Source organism: Mobula birostris, chromosome 26 (genome assembly GCF_030028105.1).
Source record: "Mobula birostris isolate sMobBir1 chromosome 26, sMobBir1.hap1, whole genome shotgun sequence".
NCBI lineage: Eukaryota > Metazoa > Chordata > Chondrichthyes > Myliobatiformes > Myliobatidae > Mobula > Mobula birostris.
In genome coordinates this window covers 8735602-8758301 of record NC_092395.1, presented here as the reverse complement: position 1 = coordinate 8758301, position 22700 = coordinate 8735602, and the positions used below count along the sequence as shown (strand labels likewise).

General features: G+C 39.5%; 1 protein-coding gene across 1 annotated transcript in view; it reads left to right on the top strand.

Moving 5' to 3' along the window:
- rexo1 (REX1, RNA exonuclease 1 homolog) overlaps positions 1-22700 on the top strand; it is a 91214-nt gene that overhangs the window by 25790 nt on the left and 42724 nt on the right. Inside the window, exons 2-3 of the mRNA XM_072244124.1 lie at positions 6796-8612; positions 20598-20693. Coding sequence (XP_072100225.1) covers positions 6796-8612; positions 20598-20693 — 1913 coding nt within the window. The remainder of the gene's footprint in view (positions 1-6795; positions 8613-20597; positions 20694-22700) is intronic.

The window sequence follows — 22700 nt, the reverse complement described above, 5'->3', positions numbered from 1 at the left end:
TTGATTGCTGAGCATATGACAGTGGTCAGTGCTGTGCCTACAGTCTCTTTGTGAGATGCTTACCGAGAACAGTTTCTCTGTTCGATCCTGGAGACATCCAACATTGCTTTTCTTGCCCTGTGTTTTACCACTTTCTTTAGTTCAGCTGATGGTTATAAGTGAATTAGGCAATGGTCAGTCCAACAGTCATCAGAACCTATCATAGTGCATTTCCTTGTGGGCACTTAACCAAGTGATGCCTTGAGCTAATGTTCCAGGGCCTGAAATGGGATGCTGCCTTGAGGTGTGATAATAGTCTGATGAAAGTCAGAAACCTGACACAAACTTGGTGATTCACACTTCAGTCTGCAGGAGTGACCCTGGGTTTCAAGTTGCTTGTCACTATAATTCTCTATTCTACCAATAGGGTGTCATAATAAGGAATCAGCCATTCAGAATATTCAGAACATATGTTGTGAAATTTGCTTTTTGGCAGCAGTACTGTGCATTTACTGCAAGTTGCAATAAAAATTAAAATAGTACAAAAGGAGAATAGTGAGATACTGTTCATGAATTGATGGACCGTTTTGAAATTTGATGGTAGAGGAAAGAAGCTGTTCCTAAAATGTTAAGTATATGTCTTCAGGCTTCTTTACCTTCTCTGTGATTGTATTAATGACAAGAGGGTGTGTCCTGGATGGTGAGGATCCTTAATGATGGATGCCGCCTTCATGAGCGAAGAAAAAACTTTCCTCACCCAGGGGGTGGCGAATTTTAACTGTTGAGGGGCTCAGTTGCTGAGTGTATTCAAATCCATGATCAATCAATTTTTAGATATCGAAAACATCCAGAGAATGCAAGTGTAATGCGCTGTAAGGTTTCACTGCTAATGTAATGGTTTTTTGCTAACGTTCACTGCTGAAGTAACGGTTTCTCTGTAGCGGCAATGTTTGGGTTATGGCTGAAGATAACAGGACTGTAGATGCATGTTAGCCAATCAGGATTTTGTTCCCCTGTATGGTGAATCTGGAAACAGTTGATTTCATGGGCTTTTGCCGGAGGGAGAGAGAGAGAGATGAAGAGAGAAGACGCAAATGGAGAGATTTGGTAGACCGCCGGACAGGGTGGACTCGGAGCGAGGGTCCAAAGGGCACCGACGATCGGCCTACGTGTGAGCACAGACTGTTTACTAAGATTTGGGCCCTTTTTTATTTATATATAAATAAGTACATATATATATTTTGTTTCTCTGCTAATCATATAGTCAAAGTAAGAGTTATAAACTTTAATCGCATATTATGTACTGTTTGTTACCTCGGGGTACTGATGTTTAACAGGGGACACATCGCGCAGCATCCACCCAAACGAGATTTCTTAAGTTTGGCCGGGCAGGGGTTATCACCCCCTATATTAAACCACTCGGCGAAGTGAGTGTTACACAAGGTTAATGCATTTTAGTGACACTGAGTTAAGTAATCAGCTGTGATTTTATAGAACCGTGGAACATGCTTCTTTCAGTTTTTGGCAGGTTTTGAATGTGCAATTTTACATGGTTGAGATGATGAGCATGCTTTTTAGCTGCACGTGAGCTAACAATAAGCCTGTTATCTCCTGATGCTTACTGAAGATGTGTAAGTTAATGTAGAAATTAAGAAGCTCAGATTTTAATTTTACCCGTCATAAGATGTTACTTTGCCGTTGCGCTGGAAGAAAACTGAACTTTATCTACAGATTAGTTGGAAGCTCACTTCACCTTTGCTTGGCTTACATGTAGATATTTTTGACTTGATCGAGTTTCATTCCCTGCGGATACCTCAGCAGGGACCTGCAGCTAAGAGCAGGGAATTGGCACATCAGTAGAAATTTGTGGTGTAAATAGTGTGTTTTCTGTGTTGATTTTTGAGTGGGAACTGGTTATGTTTGGAAATCTGCAACCAGTTCATTGAACACATTGTGGGTATGATCTCTGACGAGGTTCAAAACTATTCAGTTGAAAAAAATTCCAATTCAGTACTTGTTTGTGAATTGAGGACAGCTATATCTTGTTTTATTTTAATTTTGATCTCAAGTTTGTCTTAGTTCAGTGGGAAAGCGTAACAAATAAGTACATTCTTGAGCATAGCAAAAAGGTTTTGAAGGAACCTTGAAATGAAATCATCATCTGAGGTAGATAGTTTTCTCGTTCAGAGATGTTTTTGTGGGATGGTCTAGTGAGACACCAGCAGCTGCGTATTTGGGATCTCTGATACTGCAAACAAGTTATCTTAAGAAACCAAGTGGTCTCTTGCCAGTCGTGCATATTGCAAGCATAAGAGGAGATGTGAGTAATCGCTGCAAAATTAAAGTCCAGAAAGACATGAACAAGTATATTTTATTCCTGTTGAGCAACCAGAAATGTGGTAATTACGGTTATTTGCTGATCTGATTTTACATATTGGAAAATAGTAGCTTGTTATACTTCACACAGACCATACATTTGCTAGATAATGCTTAAAATACTTAATGTGTAGCCAAACCAACTAGTATTTTAGAGTGTATTACAAAATATAGTGCAAGTTTATGCTTTTCTGTAATAGCTATAGAATATTGAGAAATACATTTGCTTTTCCTTTAGGGTAGTCACAAAATTAAATGTTCTTTTGCTAAAGCTCATGGGTTTAGACAAGGGTTTCACCTAGTGTACTAAAACATTTGTTAACTGATAAATTAATAGAAAATGGATTTGTTAAGCAATTTTGTGTAGGGTTGTGTATTTAGTGTAGGATATTTGTATCAGGCTATTGCTTCATAACTTGTTTATTTGGAACATCTTGTTAAATTAAGCAGTGTTTTTTTTGTTTGCAGCAGTACTACCCATAGAGGTATTCAGAAAGCAATTGGTAAATAATTTTGTGTTTTGTACATTGTGTGCAAAGTGGGTGGTCAATAATAGCTTTGAGTGCCTATCATACAAATTCTAATTTGGCATCATAATTGTGTGATTGAAAAACCTTTCGGTCAATAATGAATGAGTGTATTTTTTTATTATTGGTGATATATGTCTTACCCTTACTGAGAAATGCATAGAAATGAAATCCTAGTCTGACTGCTGCTTGCCGTTCTTCAGATGTTCCTTTTCCTCTTACACTATTAATCAACAAATGAAGAATGATCCTGAGATAACTCAGAAGACTGGCATTATCTGTGGAACCATACATCAGTGCATTAACCTTGATATTGGGGTGTATATATTTTTAAAAATTATTTTGCTTCCAAATTTAGTTTTTGAATCCAATTGTATGGGTGACATTATTGCTGTATCTGAGCTTTTCTTGTTCCACATCAAAAGTGGACATATGTTAATCTTGGTCTGTTTGTGACTTGATTCCAATTACATTTTACACTACAGCATACATTAGAAACATAGAAAACCTACAGCCCACAAAGCTGTACCCAACATGTCCTTTACCTTGGGCAACAGAGGCAGTTGCCTGTCCCTTCAGAATGTTCTTTGTGGCTTTGGCAGGATTGTTTTTAAAGTTTGCTAAACTGAATCATTTAGTGTTCTTTCTTTATTCAATTTGCAAGTGCATAAATTTTCCTGAAGATGTATTTTCCAGCACACTAAAAAATTACTAGGAAATTAAGATATTTGATTCATACATTTTATAGCATGATATACCTTGTTGTGTCCATACTTGTCAAGAAAACTGTTCCCCCTGGTGCAAAACTTCTCAAGTACTACCACATCAGGTCCTCAGCCGGGTACGTTATAAGTGTGTGCTGGTTTCCCTCTCCACAACCACTCCATAGCTCTTAAATGGTAAGAAATGAAAATTCTCTTCTGCTTTTCTACCTCAACTTTGCACCGCCTAGTAATTGACCCCTCTGCTGCCGAAGATAGAGATCATTTTCTGCCGACCTAACTGTGCCTTTCTTAACTTTATACATCTCTATTAAATGTTCCCCACCAACATCATGGTCTCAAAACAAGCGCTTGCCATTGAAAGCTGAAGTGATAAAAAATAAGGCTCTGGAATTCTCTACCCAAGAAGTTCAGCCGCAGAGTTTTCAGGGCAGCCTGATAGAATCTCGGATGTTAAGTGAAGGGATATGGGGCTAATATAGAAAAATGATACCTCTGCATCTGCAGTACTTACAAATTCCCGACCTACAGTTTAAAAAAAAAATGCAAAACTTGTCTGATTTAACGTTTTGGTAGTAGATATTGCATGTCCTTCCTCTTCAACATATTGTAATATGTCAGTTTAGAATGGTTATTGTTTTTCACAGCCCTGGTCCAAGATGGCTCCTTTAGCTAGTTTATACATGCGGGGGCCATCTCTTATAATAAGATTGAGAGGTGGCGAAAAGATGTAGTGGGAGCTGTACCGTAGTAGTCACTTTGGATTGAAACTTGACTAATAATTCTATATCTCAATCCGTAATGGAAAATCAGTTTTTACAAATTTGCCATTTGTGAAAGTTAATGAAGCTTGTGGGAGCTTGCCTGTCTTGCTGCTTGCTCTTTAAAGACAGAATCAAATGTATAATTGTTCTTATCCTGCATTGTAACCTAATAAAAATAATATAGTTGGCATACTTAATACACGTACTGATCTCAATTAAACAGTTAAAAACTGTTGAGGAACTAAAAGTTGTTTGGGAAAGTCCCTTTAATAAATCATATTGACCGTCTTCAAAAATGGATACATTTAAGTTTCAGTTTAAATTTTTATGAGGCACTTACTATAATTGTGCTATAAATAAGTTTGGCTGCAGGTAAAGATTTCTGGTACATTAGCCTTTTGTTTTAGCTGAATAGTTATACCGGTGGTTCTCAACATTTTTCTGCTCATGGTCTACTTGTGACTTCCATTTTCCTCTGTGGGACCCCCCCCCCCATAGTCTCTGTTAGTTCGTTAGTTGCTAAACCTTTTGTGGGTCAGCTACTAATTATTCTAATATACAGTCAATATTTACATTTAACATGTTATGGATATTGAATGTTACATATAATGTTACAGGTATGTATGAAAAATGAAACTGTTTCAAAACTCTGAATGGGATGCTTTGTGATATATATAATATTCTTCTAACCAACAATGAAAAAACACTCTATTGTTACTTTGGATATTTAGTGAGATCCTTGTAGCTGATGCAAGTTAGCGAGCCCTAAAGAAGGATCTCAATCTGAAACGTCAACTATTTATTAATTTCCATAGTGCCTGACCGCATTCCTCCAGCTGTTTGTGTGTTGCTGTGAGTTTTTGAATAATCTGGTTGCAACTTGGTTGCAATCAGTTTGTGATTTGGGAGTGATGTGGAGCATGGTAGCTTAGACGCACACAAGCTAAGCTGTTTTTCTGTTTTTCTGCTTCATTTGTATCATCTAACATTTTCCCATTCATTTCATTCAGGGTTCCAATTAAAGTGCATTTATTCATTTATTTTTTATTTATATATTTTAGTAATATTTTATTAAAACAGTAAACGTAGCCCATTCAGAAATTCCTGCTTCCCCAGTTTTTTTTTTGTTTTTACTTGTAGCTATACAAAATCCGGCCTGGGTGTCCATATGGCCCACATTGAGAACCACTGAGTTATGCCAACACAACTCAGTATGGATGAGAATTTTACAAACTTTTCTAATACAGAAATTTTCAGTAAAGTGTGCTTTTGCTTTTTTGTATACCTCTTTGGTAGGAATTGTTTTCCCATTCACCATTTCTTTATCTGTAATGTATATGCAAACATTTGCAAGCTGTTATCATTTCTTCTTTTGAAGCAGCCTGGAATGTCAGTCCTTTTAGATACAGTATTAATTTTTTGGTCCCCACTTAATGACAGGCAGACTTTGGCAAATTTAGCACCTCTTGTATGGCACCTTGTCAAAGGCCTTCTGAAAATCCAAGTAAACAATATCTACCGAAGTTTGAATAGGTGGGAGAGTTATGGTGGGTTATGTCCAGGTGCAGGTAGGTGTCACCTGGAGGTGTCGGCTGGCTCGGTTTAGGTAGGCCGAAGGGCCTGTTACTGTGCTGTAGTGCTCGATGACTGATGGACTGTGGAGAAAGATTTAAAGTTGGGGGGAGGTGGGAGATAAAACGTATGACCCTCTAATATTGATGTTGACATTACTTTTGCATTTAAGTGAACTGAATGAGCAGAACATTTACAACATACACCTTGCAGTCAAACAATTGTTCAATAAAATGTCAGTTAAATTCCTCATTCATATACCTCATCACTGAAATCTTCCCACAGCCTATGGACTCACTTTAAAGAACTCTTAATCTCATGTTCTTGATATTTATTGCTTATTTATTGTTATTCTTTCTTTCTTTCTTTTTGTATTTGCTCAATTGTGGTCTTTTGTACACTGACTGAATGCCCAAGTTGATATGGTCTTTCATTGATCTATTCTGTTTTATCACTCTATTATGGATTTACGGAGTATGCCCACAAGAAAGTGAATCTCGGGGTTGTATATGGTGATACATATATATATATATACACACACACACACACTTTGATAATACATTTAAGTTGAACATTGATTTTGAATTCAGAAATATCAGTTACCTGATTTTAGTTGATTTATTATTAGGAATCGATTTCCATGGGGGGGGGGGAGCAAATCCAGTAGTTAAAATAGATAGTGTAACTGTACTTTCATTTCAGCTTTGACTTGTGTTGAATGCGATCTCAGTAGTTTCTATTGGTGCTACTAGTTATAGAGTACTTTGAATTGGATGAAACTTGTAGATTAATTCAGTAGTTTTCTACATCTGCCTGAACTTTTTAATATTTACAGTGCTTTAATCTGTCTTTTAGAACCTGGGTATGATCCTTACAATCCAGAACTTCCTAAGGGTTCATCTAGAAATGGAGAAGAGATCTCAGGTGACCTTACAGAATCTAGTTCTCTAGAGTTGGAACTTGTCAACAAAGCAATAGAGGCTGTTAAGAATGAGGTTGAACAAGAACAGAAAAAACTGTCAAGATATGAGGACCTTCTTAATACAGAAGAAGAGTCTGTCCTTTCAGCGTCATCTACGCAAAAGACAGTTAGTGAAATCAAGAACTGCACAGAGATTTTGCCTAATGAAGATAAGTTGATAGATTCTTTAGAATATAGTCCAAATAATTACCACCTAAATAGTAATATAGAATACACCCCTACTCCACTTTCTGTTACTGCCTCTTCCAGTAAATATACGTTGGATACAGACGATGAAGCTGATGCAAGAGTTAATTCTTTGAAATATGTCCCAACGCTTGTGACGAAGCCAGTCAAAAATGCTGCCTCTGCATCCGGTAGTAAATATGTGATTGACAACACCAAGCCATGCACTGATCTAGAGTATGATCCTTTGCTGAACTATTCAGCCCGGCTGATTAAAAGAAAGATAAAGGAACATGGGACCAAAAGGCCCAGAGGGAATGCCTTGGAGGAGCCTTATACACCTTCAGCAAAGAAACATTGCCATCACTTGAAATCAAGCAGCTATGACATGGATGCAGAGTTCTCTGACTCTGGAGATGAACTAAGTAATAACCATCAACAATGTTATGGTGAAAATAAGTCAGATCTATTGTCTCTAAAAGCAAAACACCTAAAAGAACAGTCCGTAAAAGAAAATTGCAATCAATATGATGTAGATGTTAGCGGTCTTGATAGCAAAAAAGAGGACAGAAGGAAACAGAAGTTAAAATCCAGCAGTCAATCCTCTAAAATTTCACATTACAGCAAGGAAGGACTTGAAAGAGGATGCAAAGAGAAAAAGGATAAAGATGGTGGCACAGATGGTTCAAAAGTGAAGGCCAGAAAGGTTAAAGTTGATGACGTTAAAAGTAAATCACCCCACCCACAGAAAGTTGGTCATAAGGAAAAAATAAAATGTGCAAAAGAAACTGTAGAAACTAAGCGAGAAAAACAAGGGGAGAAGTTGAAAACCAGAAAGAATGGTGATAATACATTTGTTGAAAAGAAACACAAAGATTCTGGAAAAAATGAAACCAAAGAAGAAAAGCAAAGAATTAAAATTGATGAAAGTCCTAGTAGAAAAATGAGTAAAACAAGGGTGAACAAATTGGATGGGGTAAAAAATGAAAACAAATCCAAGTTTAGATCAGGCAGTTTTTCAGATAGTTTAGGAAAAGTCAAATGCCATGATGACAAGCTCGTAACGAGTCAGAAATTTGACAAAAATAACAATGACGCAAAATGTAAAACATTGATACATAAAAATGGGGCTCGTTTAGACAGTAAAATCAAAGACAAGGAGTCAAAATCTGTGAAAGATAAAGCAAAAGACCAAGGCAAGAAATTGAAGCCAGGATTGACAAAGCGAACCCTTAGTCACACAGACTTATTTGGTGATGACAGCAGTAATGATGAAAGCACTGTTAAACCTGAGACTGCAGTGAATTATGAGTCTGATAGAAATCCACAAGTCAACACCAGTTCCAGTGAAGATGAAACCGTGGGAAGTATTGAACAAACAGCCTTTTCTTCTGAGGACGATATCGATTATCTCGGTTTAGAAAAAGACTTTGAATTTGAATCTGATCCTATGGAGGAATGTCTAAGGATTTTTAATGAGTCTAATGAAGTAAAGAATGAAGATAAGGGCAGAATTTCAAAACAGGTAAAATTCTAATTGTCTTTTAAATAAATGTAAAATCATATTTTAAGGGTTATTAACATTATGTGCTTTGTTGTATGTTGTGGGCGATCATGGTCTTAACTGTGATTGTATTTGGCAAATTTTTCTACAGAAATGGTTTTCTATTGCCTTTTGGGCAGTGCCTTCACAAGGTGGGTGACCCCAGCCATTATCAATATTTTTCAGAGATTGTTTGCCTGACATCAGCGATTGCATAACTAGGACTTGTGATATGTACCAGCCGCTCATACAACCATCCACCATCTGCTCCCGTGGCTTCATGTGACCCTGATAGGTTGGTGGGGTGGGTGGGGGGGGGGGTGTTCTAAGTAGGTGGTCAACTTTGCCCAAGGGTGACCTGCAGACTAAAGGAAAGGAGGAGTGCCTTACACCTCCTTTGGTGGGGACGTATCTCCACCCTGCCACCCAAGGGTTACACACACAAAATGCTTAGGGCGTTATGTTTGTTTTTTTTAAATCGTGGGCAAATTCATTTTACTCTGATTTCCTTGGGCTTTACATAAACTCTATATTACAGTTCAGGTGAAGTAGTTCTGGAATATTTATCACTGTCTCTGAGTTGATTAATTGGGCAATTGTTAGAAAGATTAGGTTAGAAGTTTGTTTGAGCTGATTTATTCCTTGTGGAGAAATCTTTGATCTATAAGTAATTGAGATTCTAGCACTAAATGCAGGCATAATTTTTCAACATACTAAACTAATGTTTATTTTGGGATTAACTTCAAGAAAACATTCAAGAAAACATTATTGCTGACTTGGCCTTAGCATGGGTGCAACAGTGGTATTAGATGCAGACTTGAGGTATGCAAATAGCGCATATATAGCTGTATCACTTTGAACGAAGTTTGTATATGAAATTCAGTAGCAGTTAAGGAGGTCAGAATGTACAGGTCAAAAGCAAGGGAAAATGTGCAGAAAGCTTCCAATTCAGAAACTGAAGCACAGTTTTGTAAACCTACTAAGATGGGGAATGGAGGTATTGAAGTAGAGAAATTATTCAAAATTTATTGTCTCATTTGTTGGAGCTGACATCTTGAACTTCTCCAGAATCAAATTTTACCAATAAAAGCAACACTGCTTACATAGAAATTTTCTGTATTAATTATCAATTTTCAAAGGATTTTGGTTTGGAGACCTGGTATTTAATTCTTTAGCGATGCATGTTGTGCCACAATGTTGAATATGCAGGAATAGCTGTATTGGCAAATGTCATGATGAAAATAAGTGGTTTTGCAACTCAAAACAAACCTGAAACAATAAGCTTATTTTCAAAGAAGGATCCAGCTGACACCATGAGCTGTAACCAATGAACTTATCGCCATGTGCTTTATACTGTTTTTTCTTTACTACTCAAAATCTCCATTTAGGTGCTGGAGCAAGTAATCAGAACCACATTTAACTGAAGCGTTGCCTCGAAGTCCCAAAACACCAGAACTTGCACAACTCAATAAAGTGTTTTTATTTAAATTCTGTTTCTTGTAAGTGGCAGTACTCATGGTTTCAGTTGGATTGAAGCTGTTTTGACCTGCAATGATGGCCTCTGGAGCACCAGTAAATGTGATAATTGCCCAGGACTTTGGGTCAGATATCCAAGTTAATAAATTCAAAATTAAAGTTTAGCTGCATTTAAGTATTCACTTGTGAGTAGGGAGATTCTACAGCATTAAATATTAAACTTTACCCAGGTTTTTTTTTTACTTGTATAGTTATAAAATGCTTGCATAAATAAAACTGATTTGTCATGTGCCCTGTCACTGGTTATCCTTTAACATTAAACTACGGATGCTTACCTGTACATTCATATTTAAATAACTGGAAGCCAGTTGGATTGATTCTTTATGATTTTCTATATTTATATGAAAAATATATTTATAGGAGCTGATATTTACAGAACGTTTGCCACGCTTAGTTGTAGCCCGAGTGTTATGAGTAAGACTTAATCTTTCAAGGTAAGAGTGTAGTTCATCATTGGAGGTTGCATTCTTTTATGTTATCAATGGTGAGCACAGGGCAATTACCGGGTTTTCTGACGTACAGTATGTGTTGGCTAATGCTGTGAAATGTGGTTTAGGTTGAACTTGGGTAGTTGTCATCTTATTTTGAACTGCTGAATCTGTTAGATACTATTCCATCTTTATTTTTTTACTAAGTTTGTGTTTTAAATTTTGAAATGAAAAGAACTTTAAATTGCTCCTTTGCTAAATCTGAGCTGTTTTGAACAAAAGTGAACTAAAGTGATGCATAGATGTTTTGAGCAAAAATCTAATTCTTTAAGAAGAATTGTGATTTACCACATACCTTTTTATTGATAAAGCTAAGAAAGATAACTATGTAGTCTACATTTGCTTATTCCGAAAATTATTCCTTCAAGCATGCAAATTGATATCCAATTTTGAACTGTCATTGTAAATTGCATATCAAAATGTGCTTGAATGTTAAGCTGTGCTCACTTATTCCTTAAAGTGCTGAAGCTTTAAAGGGACTACAATCTGGTAAGGGTAGAATGGATACGTTTCTTGGTGTTTTTCAAGCGATACTAATAATAGACCTTGAAATATCAATTGGCTGATTTGCCTGTCAGATTTCACATTCACAATTTTTTTTTGTTATTCTCTGCTATGTAACATTCAGTCTCTGGATACGTGCATTAGTAGAAAGGTTAGTTGGTTTAAGCCCGTCATTCTTACTGGGACATGGGTTGCTGACAGCAGCTTGCCAGGGTCCTGTGTCCCAGGCTAGTCTTTTAACTTGTCCATCTGAAGTGTAGCTGATCTTTGAAGATCTTTCCTCTGCCAGGGATGAGAGATCTGGAGCTTCTCTTGGTGTTTCTGTAGTACTGGGTTTTGACGGAATGGGGTTACAAGCTGTAAGCCAAACCCTCCTCCTTTCACAGCTGGGCTTGGGACCATCCATGTTGTAGTTCTTTGGTTGAAAAGCTAATATTTATTGCTAGCTTCTTATTTCTGTAGGGAATATGTTGGTGGGCTATTTCCTCAAATTGCTACTGCCTTTGTGGAGGAGAAAGAAATGTTCCTACTCAGCTGTTGAGGCTTGTGTGATTTTTATTCAATATTGTCGACATCTTATGCCCTTCATGATCGTGAAAGTCGTTTGCTTTAGTCGTGGTGAATTTTGTCATTAATTGATTCTGGATGTGGAGCTGGGTGAGAGGGTGCTGACCAAGTGAATTGCCCTTCCTTAGTAACGTGAAGTGCCATGAGTATTAGCAAAAGAACAGTATTTCATCACACCCCTGATCCGAGCCTTTGGATGGTAAAGATGTTGTGCATTTTATTAATGAGCCAATCTGATCCTTCCCCATCATGCCATTTGGAGGCAGATCTGATTCATAGAAACATAGAAACATAGAAAATAGGTGCAGGAGTAGGCCATTCGGCCCTTCGAGCCTGCACCGCCATTTATTATGATCATGGCTGATCATCCAACTCAGAACCCCGCCCCAGCCTTCCCTCCATACCCCCTGACCCCCGTAGCCACAAGGGCCATATCTAACTCTCTCTTAAATATAGCCAATGAACTGGCCTCAACTGTTTCCTGTGGCAGAGAATTCCACAGATTCACCACTCTCTGTGTGAAGAAGTTTTTCCTAATTTCGGTCCTAAAAGGCTTCCCCTTTATCCTCAAACTGTGACCCCTCGTTCTGGACTTCCCCAACATTGGGAACAATCTTCCTGCATCTAGCCTGTCCAATCCCTTTAGGATTTTATACGTTTCAATCAGATCCCCCCTCAATCTTCTAAATTCCAACGAGTACAAGCCCAGTTCATCCAGTCTTTCTTCATATGAAAGTCCTGCCATCCCAGGAATCAATCTGGTGAACCTTCTTTGTACTCCCTCTATGGCAAGGATGTCTTTCCTCAGATTAGGGGACCAAAACTGCACACAATACTCCAGGTGTGGTCTCACCAAGGCCTTGTACAACTGCAGTAGTACCTCCCTGATCCTGTACTTGAATCCTCTCGCTATAAATGCCAGCATACCATTCGCCTTTTTCACCACCTGCTGTACCTGCATGCCCACTTTCAATGACTGGTGTATAATGACACCCAGGTCTCGTTGCACTTCCCCTTTTCCTAATTGGCCACCATTCAGATAATAATCTGTTATCCTATTTTTGCCACCAAAGTGGACAACTTCACATTTATCCACATTAAATTGCATCTGCCATGAATTTGCCCACTCACCCAACCTATCCAAGTCACCCTGCATCCTCTTAGCATCCTCCTCACAGCTAACACTGCCACCCAGCTTCGTGTCATCCGCAAACTTGGAGATACTGCATTTAATTCCCTCATCCAAGTTATTAATATATATTGTAAACAACTGGGGTCCCAGTACTGAGCCTTGCGGTACCCCACTAGTCACTGCCTGCCATTCTGAAAAGGTTGTGTTTATTCCCACTCTTTGCTTCCTGTCTGCTAACAAATTCTCCACCCACACCAATACCTTACCCCCAATACCGTGTGCTTTAAGTTTGCACACTAATCTCCTGTGTGGGACCTTGTCAAAAGCCTTTTGAAAATCCAAATATACCACATCCACTGGTTCTCCCCTATCCACTCTACTAGTTACATCCTCAAAAAATTCTATGAGATTCGTCAGACATGATTTTCCTTTCACAAATCCATGCTGACTTTGTCCGATCATTTCACTGCTTTCCAAATGTGCTGTTATCACATCCTTGATAACTGACTCCAGCAGTTTCCCCACCACCGACGTTAGGCTAACCGGTCTATAATTCCCTGGTTTCTCTCTCCCTCCTTTTTTAAAAAGTGGAGTTCTATCTCCATTCACTGTTTACCTTCAGAATGAGAGAGCAGGGGACTTGGTACTGATGCTATTGAATATGAAGAAAAGATAGTTGCCCTCTGATGTTATCCAGGTTAACGTGCTGTGCAGCGCTTCTGTGTCACATATAGCATCTCAACCAAATTTTGGCAGCTTATCCAAGATGTACATTTGCAATGTTGTCTTAGCTTTTCACTTTTCTCTCTGGAGGTCTTTAGTAATCTGTTGTTTTTCAGTAATTTGAGCAGATGAAAAGGAAAGCACTTCGGGTCTCCCAGTGGGACAATGTTGCGTCTCAAGCTTCTTGCAAATAGATGTTGAGTTGTCTCTGGAGGCGTGTGACTACAGGAGATACACTGAAATTACGGAGCTAATAGCAAGTTATTTTTACTTTTCTCCACTTCCCTGAGGAGTCATTGCTCTGTACCCTCACACTCCATCATGACATAATTGGTCATTAAGCTAAAACAGGAGGAGGATTGGCCTGCCCCTAGGGATAATTCCTTCTAATAATTCTCTTGTACTATCGCTTTACCTGTGTTTACGTTATAGAAAATGCTAGTTAGTGCACTGAACATTTGTCAGTACTGATTTTGAGTAAACAGGGTTAGAGGAATGCCATAAGTTAAAATGAGCATTAGAATGTTGCCTTGTTAATGTGATCAATTAGTGGGTATGCTTTATTTCTCATGAATGTATGGTTTTTTTAAAAAAATCAAACAGAGTAATATAAATCATCAAGGGGAGCCTAAGAGCTCACGCCTTAGTTGCCTGCTCTAGTAAGCCACAAAAGTCACAGAGTTACCCAGACTCAGGCTCTTTAGCCCACCTTGTCCATGCTGACTGTTGCTTAGCTGGGCTGTTCCATTTGCCTGCATTTGGCCCATATTGCTGTGAACCTTTCCTATCCATGTACCTGTTCAAATATCTTTTACACATTGTAATTGTACATGACTCTATTACCTGACTCTTCCCCTTCCCCCTCCTAACCGTGACCCACTTGTCTGCCTCCCGTGGCCCCGGTGTGACCACCTGCCTATAGCTCCTCTCTATCAACTCCTCACTCTCCCTGACCAGACGAAGGTCATCGAGCTGCAGCTCCAGTTCCGTAACGCGGTCCCTTAGGAGCTGCATCTCGATGCACTTGGCGCAGATGTAGACGTCCGGGAGACTTAGAGACTCCAGAGCTTCCCACATCCGACACCGAGAACAACAAACTGCCCTCACACTCATACTGCCCTTCTCCTCAAATAACAACAGAAAATGAATACCAAACCTTCCTCGCCTCGCCCATTTCCGCCTAAGCCCGTTGAGCCGAAGCCCTTAAGCCTTCACTCTGCTCCCGGCTCACTTCGCAGCCCGCAAACTCCGCTGCCCGCTGTATGAGGCTCTGTTCCTTTTAAATCTGCCGCGCTGCACTGCCCAACGTCACAAGCCTGCGCAGTCCCGCCTCTCTGAACGCCATTGGAGAAAAAAAAACGAAAATTTCAAAAATGTCTTTCTCCGCACTCCCACTCCGACTCTCAGACTTCCTTCTTCGAATCAAACCCGAAGCAAAGGTAGTAATCTCGGGATTACTGCCTGTGCCACGCGACAGTGAGAGTAGGAATGCGATGAGGTGGAGGATAAATGCGTGGCTGAGGGATTGGAGTAGGAGGCGGGGATTCAAGTTTTTGGATCATTGGGACCTCTTTTGGCGCAGGCGTGACCTGTACAAAAAGGACGGGTTACACTCGAATCCTAGGGGGACCAATATCCTGGCGGGGAGATTAGCGAGGGCTACTGAGGTGGCTTTAAACTAGAATGGTTGGGGGGTGGGAATCAAATTAAAGGGGCTAGACGAGAGGAGGTTAGTTCACAACAGGGGGATGGGAACCAGTGCAGGGAGACAGAGGGGTGTAAAGTGAGGGTAGAAGCAAAAAGTAGTAAGGAGAAAAGTAAAAGTGGCAGGCCGACAAATCCAGGGCAAGCATCAAAAAGGGCCACTTTTCAACATAATTGTATAAGGGCTAAGGGAGTTGTAAAAGAGCGCCTGAAGGCTTTGTGTGTCAATGCAAGGAGCATTTGTAACAAGGTGGATGAATTGAAAGTGCAGATTGTTATTAATGATTATGATATAGTTGGGATCACAGAGACATGGCTCCAGGGTGACCAAGGATGGGAGCTCAACCTTCAGGGATATTCAATATTCAGGAGGGATAGACATGAAAGAAAAGGAGGTGGGGTGGCGTTGCTGGTTAAAGATGAGATTAACGCAATAGAAAGGAAGGACATAAGCCGGGAAGATGTGGAATCGATATGGGTAGAGCTGCATAACACTAAGGGGCAGAAAACGCTGGTGGGAGTTGTGTACAGGCCACCTAACAGTAGTAGTGAGGTCGGAGATGGTATTAAACAGGAAATTAGAAATGTGTGCAATAAAGGAACAACAGTTATAATGGGTGACTTCAATCTTCATGTAGATTGGGTGAACCAAATTGGTAAAGGTGCGAATGTATGCGGGATGGTTTTTTGAACCAACATGTCGAGGAACCAGCTAGAGAGCAGGCTATTCTAGACTGGGTTTTGAGCAATGAGGAAGGGTTAATTAGCAATCTTGTCGTGAGAGGCCCCTTGGGTAAGAGTGCCCATAATATGGTGGAATTCTTCATTAAGATGGAGAGTGACATAGTTAATTCAGAAACAAAGGTTCTGAATTTAAAGAGGGGTAACTTCGAAGGTATGAGATGTGAAATAGCTAAGATAGACTGGCAAATGACACTTAAAGGATTGATGGTGGATATGCAATGGCAAGCATTTAAGGATTGCATGGATGAACTACAACAATTGTTCATCCCAGTTTGGCAAAAGAATAAATCAAGGAAGGTAGTGCACCCATGGCTGACAAGAGAAATTAGGGATAGTATCAATTCCAAAGAAGAAGCATACAAATTAGCCAGAACAAGTGGCTCACCTGAGGACTGGGAGAAATTCAGAGTTCAGCAGAGGAGGACAAAGGGCTTAATTAGGAAGGAGAAAAAAGATTATGAGAGAAAACTGGCAGAGAACATAAAAACTGACTGTAAAAGCTTTTATAGATATGTAAAAAGGAAAAGACTGGTAAAGACAAATGTAGGTCCCCTACAGACAGAAACAGGTGAATTGATTATGGGGAGCAAGGACATGGCAGACCAATTGAATAATTACTTTGGTTCTGTCTTCACTAAGGAGGACATAAATAATCTTCCAGAAATAGTGGGGACAGAGGGTCCAGTGAGATGGAGGAACTGAGTGAAATACATGTTAGTAGGGAAGTGGTGTTGGGTAAATTGAAGGGATTAAAGGCAGATAAATCCCCAGGGCCAGATGGTCTGCATCCCAGAGTGCTTAAGGAAGTAGCCCAAGAAATAGTGGATGCATTAGTGATAATTTTTCAAAACTCATTAGATTCTGGACTAGTTCCTGAGGATTGGAGGGTGGCTAATGTAACCCCACTTTTTAAAAAAGGAGGGAGAGAGAAACCGGGGAATTATAGACCGGTTAGCCTAATGTCGGTGGTGGGAAACTGCTGGAGTCAGTTATCAAAGATGTGATAACAGCACATTTGGAAAGCGGTGAAATCATCGGACAAAGTCAGCATGGATTTGTGAAAGGAAAATCATGTCTGACGAATCTCGTAGAATCTTTTGAGGATGTAACTAGTAGAGTGGATAGGGGAGAACCAGTGGATGTTGTATATTTGGATTTTCAAAAGGCTTTTAACAAGGTCCCACACAGGAGATTAGTGTGCAAACTTAAACCACACGGTATTGGGGGTAAGGTATTGGTGTAGATAGAGAATTGGTTGCCAGACAGGAAGCAAAGAGTGGGAATAAACGGGACCTTTTCAGAATGGCAGGCAGTGACTAGTGGGGTACCGCAAGGCTCAGTGCTGGGACCCCAGTTGTTTACAATATATATTAATGACTTGGATAAGGGAATTAAATGCTGCACCTCCAAGTTTGCGGATGACACGAAGCTGGGCGGCAGTGTTAGCTGTGAGGAGGATGCTAAGAGGATGCAGGGTGACTTGGATAGGTTGGGTGAGTGGGCAAATTCGTGGCAGATGCAATTTAATGTAGATAAATGTGAAGTTGTCCACTTTGGTGGCAAAAATAGGAAAACAGATTATTATCTGAATGGTGGCCGATTAGGAAAAGGGGAGGTGCAACGAGACCTGGGTGTCATTATACACCAGTCATTGAAAGTGGGCATGCAGGTACAGCAGGTGGTGAAAAAGGCGAATGGTATGCTGGCATTTATAGCGAGAGGATTCGAGTACAGGATCAGGGAGGTACTACTGCAGTTGTACAAGGCCTTGGTGAGACCACACCTGGAGTATTGTGTGCAGTTTTGGTCCCCTAATCTGAGGAAAGACATCCTTGCCATAGAGGGAGTACAAAGAAGGTTCACCAGATTGATTCCTGGGATGGCAGGACTTTCATATGAAGAAAGACTGGATGAACTGGGCTTGTACTCGTTGGAATTTAGAAGATTGAGGGGGGATCTGATTGAAACGTATAAAATCCTAAAGGGATTGGACAGGCTAGATGCAGGAAGATTGTTCCCAATGTTGGGGAAGTCCAGAACGAGGGGTCACAGTTTGAGGATAAAGGGGAAGCCTTTTAGGACCGAGATTAGGAAAAACTTCTTCACACAGAGAGTGGTGAATCTGTGGAATTCTCTGCCACAGGAAACAGTTGAGGCCAGTTCATTGGCTATATTTAAGAGGGAGTTAGATATGGCCCTTGTGACTACGGGGATCAGGGGATATGGAGGGAAGGCTGGTGCAGGGTTCTGAGTTGGATGATCAGCCATGATCATAATAAATGGCGGTGCAGGCTCGGAGGGCCGAATGGCCTACTCCTGCACCTATTTTCTATGTTTCTATGACTCTACCACTTCCCCGGCAGCTTGTTCCACATAACCATATTGAGAAAGTTTCTCCTTAATTCCCCTTTAAACCTCTCTCCTCTCACACTCTGGCTTTAGACTTTACCCTGGATAAAACTGTCACCAGCTACCTTGCTTATGTCCCGTATTATTTTATAAACCTCTTTCGGATAATCCCTCAGGCTCCTTTGCTCCAGAGAGAACAGCCCCAGCCTATACCGTCTCATTCTAACTCAAGCCCTCCAGTCCCAATAACACCCAGGTATATCTTTTCTGCACCCTTTCCAGTTTAATGACATCATTTCTGCAGCAGGATGACCAAAACTGCAGACATTGAGCAATAGCAACTCTTTAACATACCATAAGAATAACTGACAAATATATAGATGCAAACTAAAATATAATTCTAATTTACTGCTAGATGGTTCCATTTTGAAACCCACAACTGGCGATCAGATCCTAGACTTCAGAAAATCTCACGTGAATTCAACAAAATTGTCATGTTTTCATTTGTATTATGATAATTTGATAAAACTGAAGTTGAAAATGTTGATTGTCAATATTGAAATAGCCATGCAGACACTTGGAAGCCACACTACTTCAGTCTCCCATTCCCAATCATTGTGCGTTTATCTTTGTGATTATGTTATTTGCTGTTGCTATATGTCTGATTCCTTGTAAAAAAGAATTCAAGGAATTGATAGACGTTTTGAGCTTTGATAATCTATTGTCAAGTGTTCCACTCTCTGCTGGTTGATTAGCTTATGTAAGGGTCAACATTAAATGTGGTCTTCTAAAACTCTGGTTACATGTATGTAATAATTTGATCTTCCACGTTTGTTTCTACGCTATAACATTAGGGAGGTCTTTAGCACTGAATATAGATCTTTTATTGTTGTGTTTAATCACATTAAAGCACGGGTTTGTTTCTCACAGAATAATCTGTGCTAAATTTGATGTAAATTCCCAGTCTCCGTATACATCCTTTGTTGCTGATGCTTATGTGATTACTATTAGTGTACACATCCAAATCATTTATGAAGATGGACCGCTGCAATCCTGATTCAGTCCTCCCTGACTCAGTGCAGACTTCCTTGGAGAATCCTCTTCCAGTGAAATTGGGGTTGAGGGGAAAAAGCCCTCTACAACATACCATAGCATCAAACTGCCAGACCGGCACACAGAAATTTGACCAGTGGCTTTGAATGTTTTCTGGGAAGTTAGGGTTTCTTCATAATCTAAATTCCAAAAATTGACTTGAAAGTCTCTTGTCAACTGTGAATCTTTGTGTACTAATAGTCTGTCTTCTGTAACAACTTAATAAAATTACCACATTCCAGCTTTTTCCTTTTGTAATACTGCATCTACCTGCATTCTTCCTCCCAAATGCCATTTTTCTACTGTTGTGGAAATTGCCTGAACAAGGTGTTATTTAAAGAAAAAACTAGTCTTTTTTTCCCTCTATAGTTGTGTTGGTTAAATTGTTGTGTAGTTTCATGACTTTGTATTTATGTTTGATTTGTGGCATTTTAAATATTTTTGCTTTTGATTTTTAGCAGATTATTCCCTCACTTCAGTCTGCAAACTGTGTTGGGCTTAACCATTTGACCAGAATCACTGAAAAAGCATTACTATTTATAATTTGAAATGACTTGCATCAGCACGTTACCCATACTGGGACATAGACTGTTGACAACAGCTTGCCAGAGTCCTCTGTTTTGGGTCAGTCTTTCACTTCTAGATGAAGATCCTTCCTCTCTCAGGGATGAGGTCTTTGGAGCTTCTGCTGGTGTTTCTGTGACTCTGGGTTTTTACAGAATGGGGTTGCTAGCTCCATGCCCAACCCTCTTCCTTTCGCAGCCAGGCTTGGGACCATTCTTGGTGGAGTTAAACCTGAAATGAAGTAGTAATAAATTAATGAGTTTTCTTTTACTATATTTTGCTTGAAAGTGCCAATGTGCCCCTCTAGAAGAATTTATACAATTGTGTTTTTTTCGGTTATGGAGAAATCTTATTGTATTGACTTGAGTTTAATTTCATGTGTAATTTTGTACATTAACATTAAAGTCATTATGGGGAGTATGTGTTCATGTTACTACTTTTTGTATAATTTTGATTTTTAAATATAGAATGCAAAAAAATCTAATTATCTTAATAGAATACGAAAAAATGTTTGGAGCAGTTCTGAGGGTTAACAATTAACAAATTGTTTTTCATAATATACAGATAGTTGAGAAAAGTAAAGAAGAAAATGAGTCGAGTCTAACTACACTTTTTCCAGGGCAGAAAAGAAGAATTTCACATGTTTCAAAGCAAGAAAACGTAAGTGAAGCAATGTGGATACCGATTTCTTCAATTATTTGCTTACCTTGTAGTTCTGCTATAATGGCAATGGTTGTGTTTCTAAGACACTTTGTGTTATAGATTGTGGTGTTATGGTGGAACTGTCTGCATTTGTCTTCAAAGCACAGATTTAAACAGGTTTTCTCAAATGCTATCACTATAGTCATAGTCATACTTTATTGATCCCGGGGGAAATTGATTTTCGTTACAGTTGCTCCATAAATAATAAATAGTAATAAAACCATAAATAGTTAAATAGTAATATGTAAATTATGCCAGGAAATAAGTCCAGGACCAGCCTATTGGCTCAGGGTGTCTGACCCTCCAAGGGAGGAGTTGTAAAGTTTGATAGCCACAGGCAGGAATGACTTCCTATGACGCTCTGTGTTGTATCTCGGAAGAATGAATCTCTGGCTGAATGTACTCCTGTGCCCAACCAGTACATTATGTAGTGGCTGGGAGACATTGTCCAAGGTGGCATGCAACTTGGACAGCATCCTATAAGCAATGAAGCCAGTGTAATGTAACCAGTGTTCTTAATATATTAGTCACACAATAACTAACTTATGTAATGGAAATGTGCTTATAACTACCTTTGTTCAAGTTAGAACTACCTGTTCTAAAAGCAAGATTTTGATTAGCATAAAATTTGATAGACAAATTTAATAATTTTAATTGTTTTTGCTGCCCGAGTACCCTTTATTCAATACAGTACGCATTGCGCTGAGAAAGTCACTTCAATAGTAGATATTGTTGATATGTATCTATTCCTTTTCCTTTTTTGAGAAGCATTAGCTTATAAATCATTTTGAAAAACATAAGCGTAGAGGATTAACCAGCAATTATTAAACAGTAGTAGTACAGTATATACTTCCCATCATGATTTTAACTCAGCTAAATTTACGAGGTGGCAGGCTTGAGGATTGTGTTAACAAATCATGAGGAACAATGTACACCACAGAATAATCTTGGACGACAGCAGTAGTCTACATTAACTCTGTAGGTATCAAACACCACAGCTATGTTCAGGATTCAAATTCAGATTCATTTATTTACCACATGTACATCAAAACATACAGTGAAGTTGTCATTTACATTAACAACCAACACAGCCTAAGCCTAAGGATGTGCTGGGGACAGCCCACAAGTATTGCCACACATTCTGGTGCCAACATGGTGCCCACAGTGCTTGATAGAACACAATAAACAACAAGACAATAACAAAACAAGCACTGTTCCTTCCTCCCACCCATCACAGTCAACCATGCCCATGTACAGTCCTCCAACCCCAGGACAGGCAGTCTCCAACCTCCTCTGGACTTGCAGATTTGCAGACATCTCCAGCAAACTTGGAGCTCTTTGGCCAATGGACCTTGCCTTCTGGGCTTCCAGTCAACCTTTGGGCTTTGTACTTTGGTATCGACCCCAGGGCTCGCCAGTGATGAGAAGTAGGGACCTAAAACTCCAGGCATTGACCTCCGTTTGATTGTGGTCAGGGAAGAAAGGGCTGCAGCTGGTGCAGTTTCCATGGTAATCAGCATACCTTGGCCATAGCAAAGAAATATCTAGGTTGCAAGATAAAGCTGCCTGGCTGTACATGAGCTTTATTGAAGGTTGTTACTTATGCCTGAGCAAGAATGACAATGGCATAATATGATTAAACATTACTGAGTCATGTTAGTAATGGTATATGCTAGACAATTTACAGTTATGGGCATGACAATCCAGGCCTGTTGGGGCAAAAAAAAATGTGTCCTCCAAAGCCCATGCAAAAAGTGGGTGCCTCCCCACTGTTGGAGGCCCAATCAATTCACCATGCAATCACTCAGCCAGCCACATGTGCACTTAACATATTCTTGTAATCGATCCAATACAATTCAAAGGTGGCCTTCAATGCTATATTATAAATCAACGAGTAAGACCCAGGTGCATCTCTAGTTTGTATACCTTCAATTGCACTAGATGGGAAGCAGGGAAACTCACAGA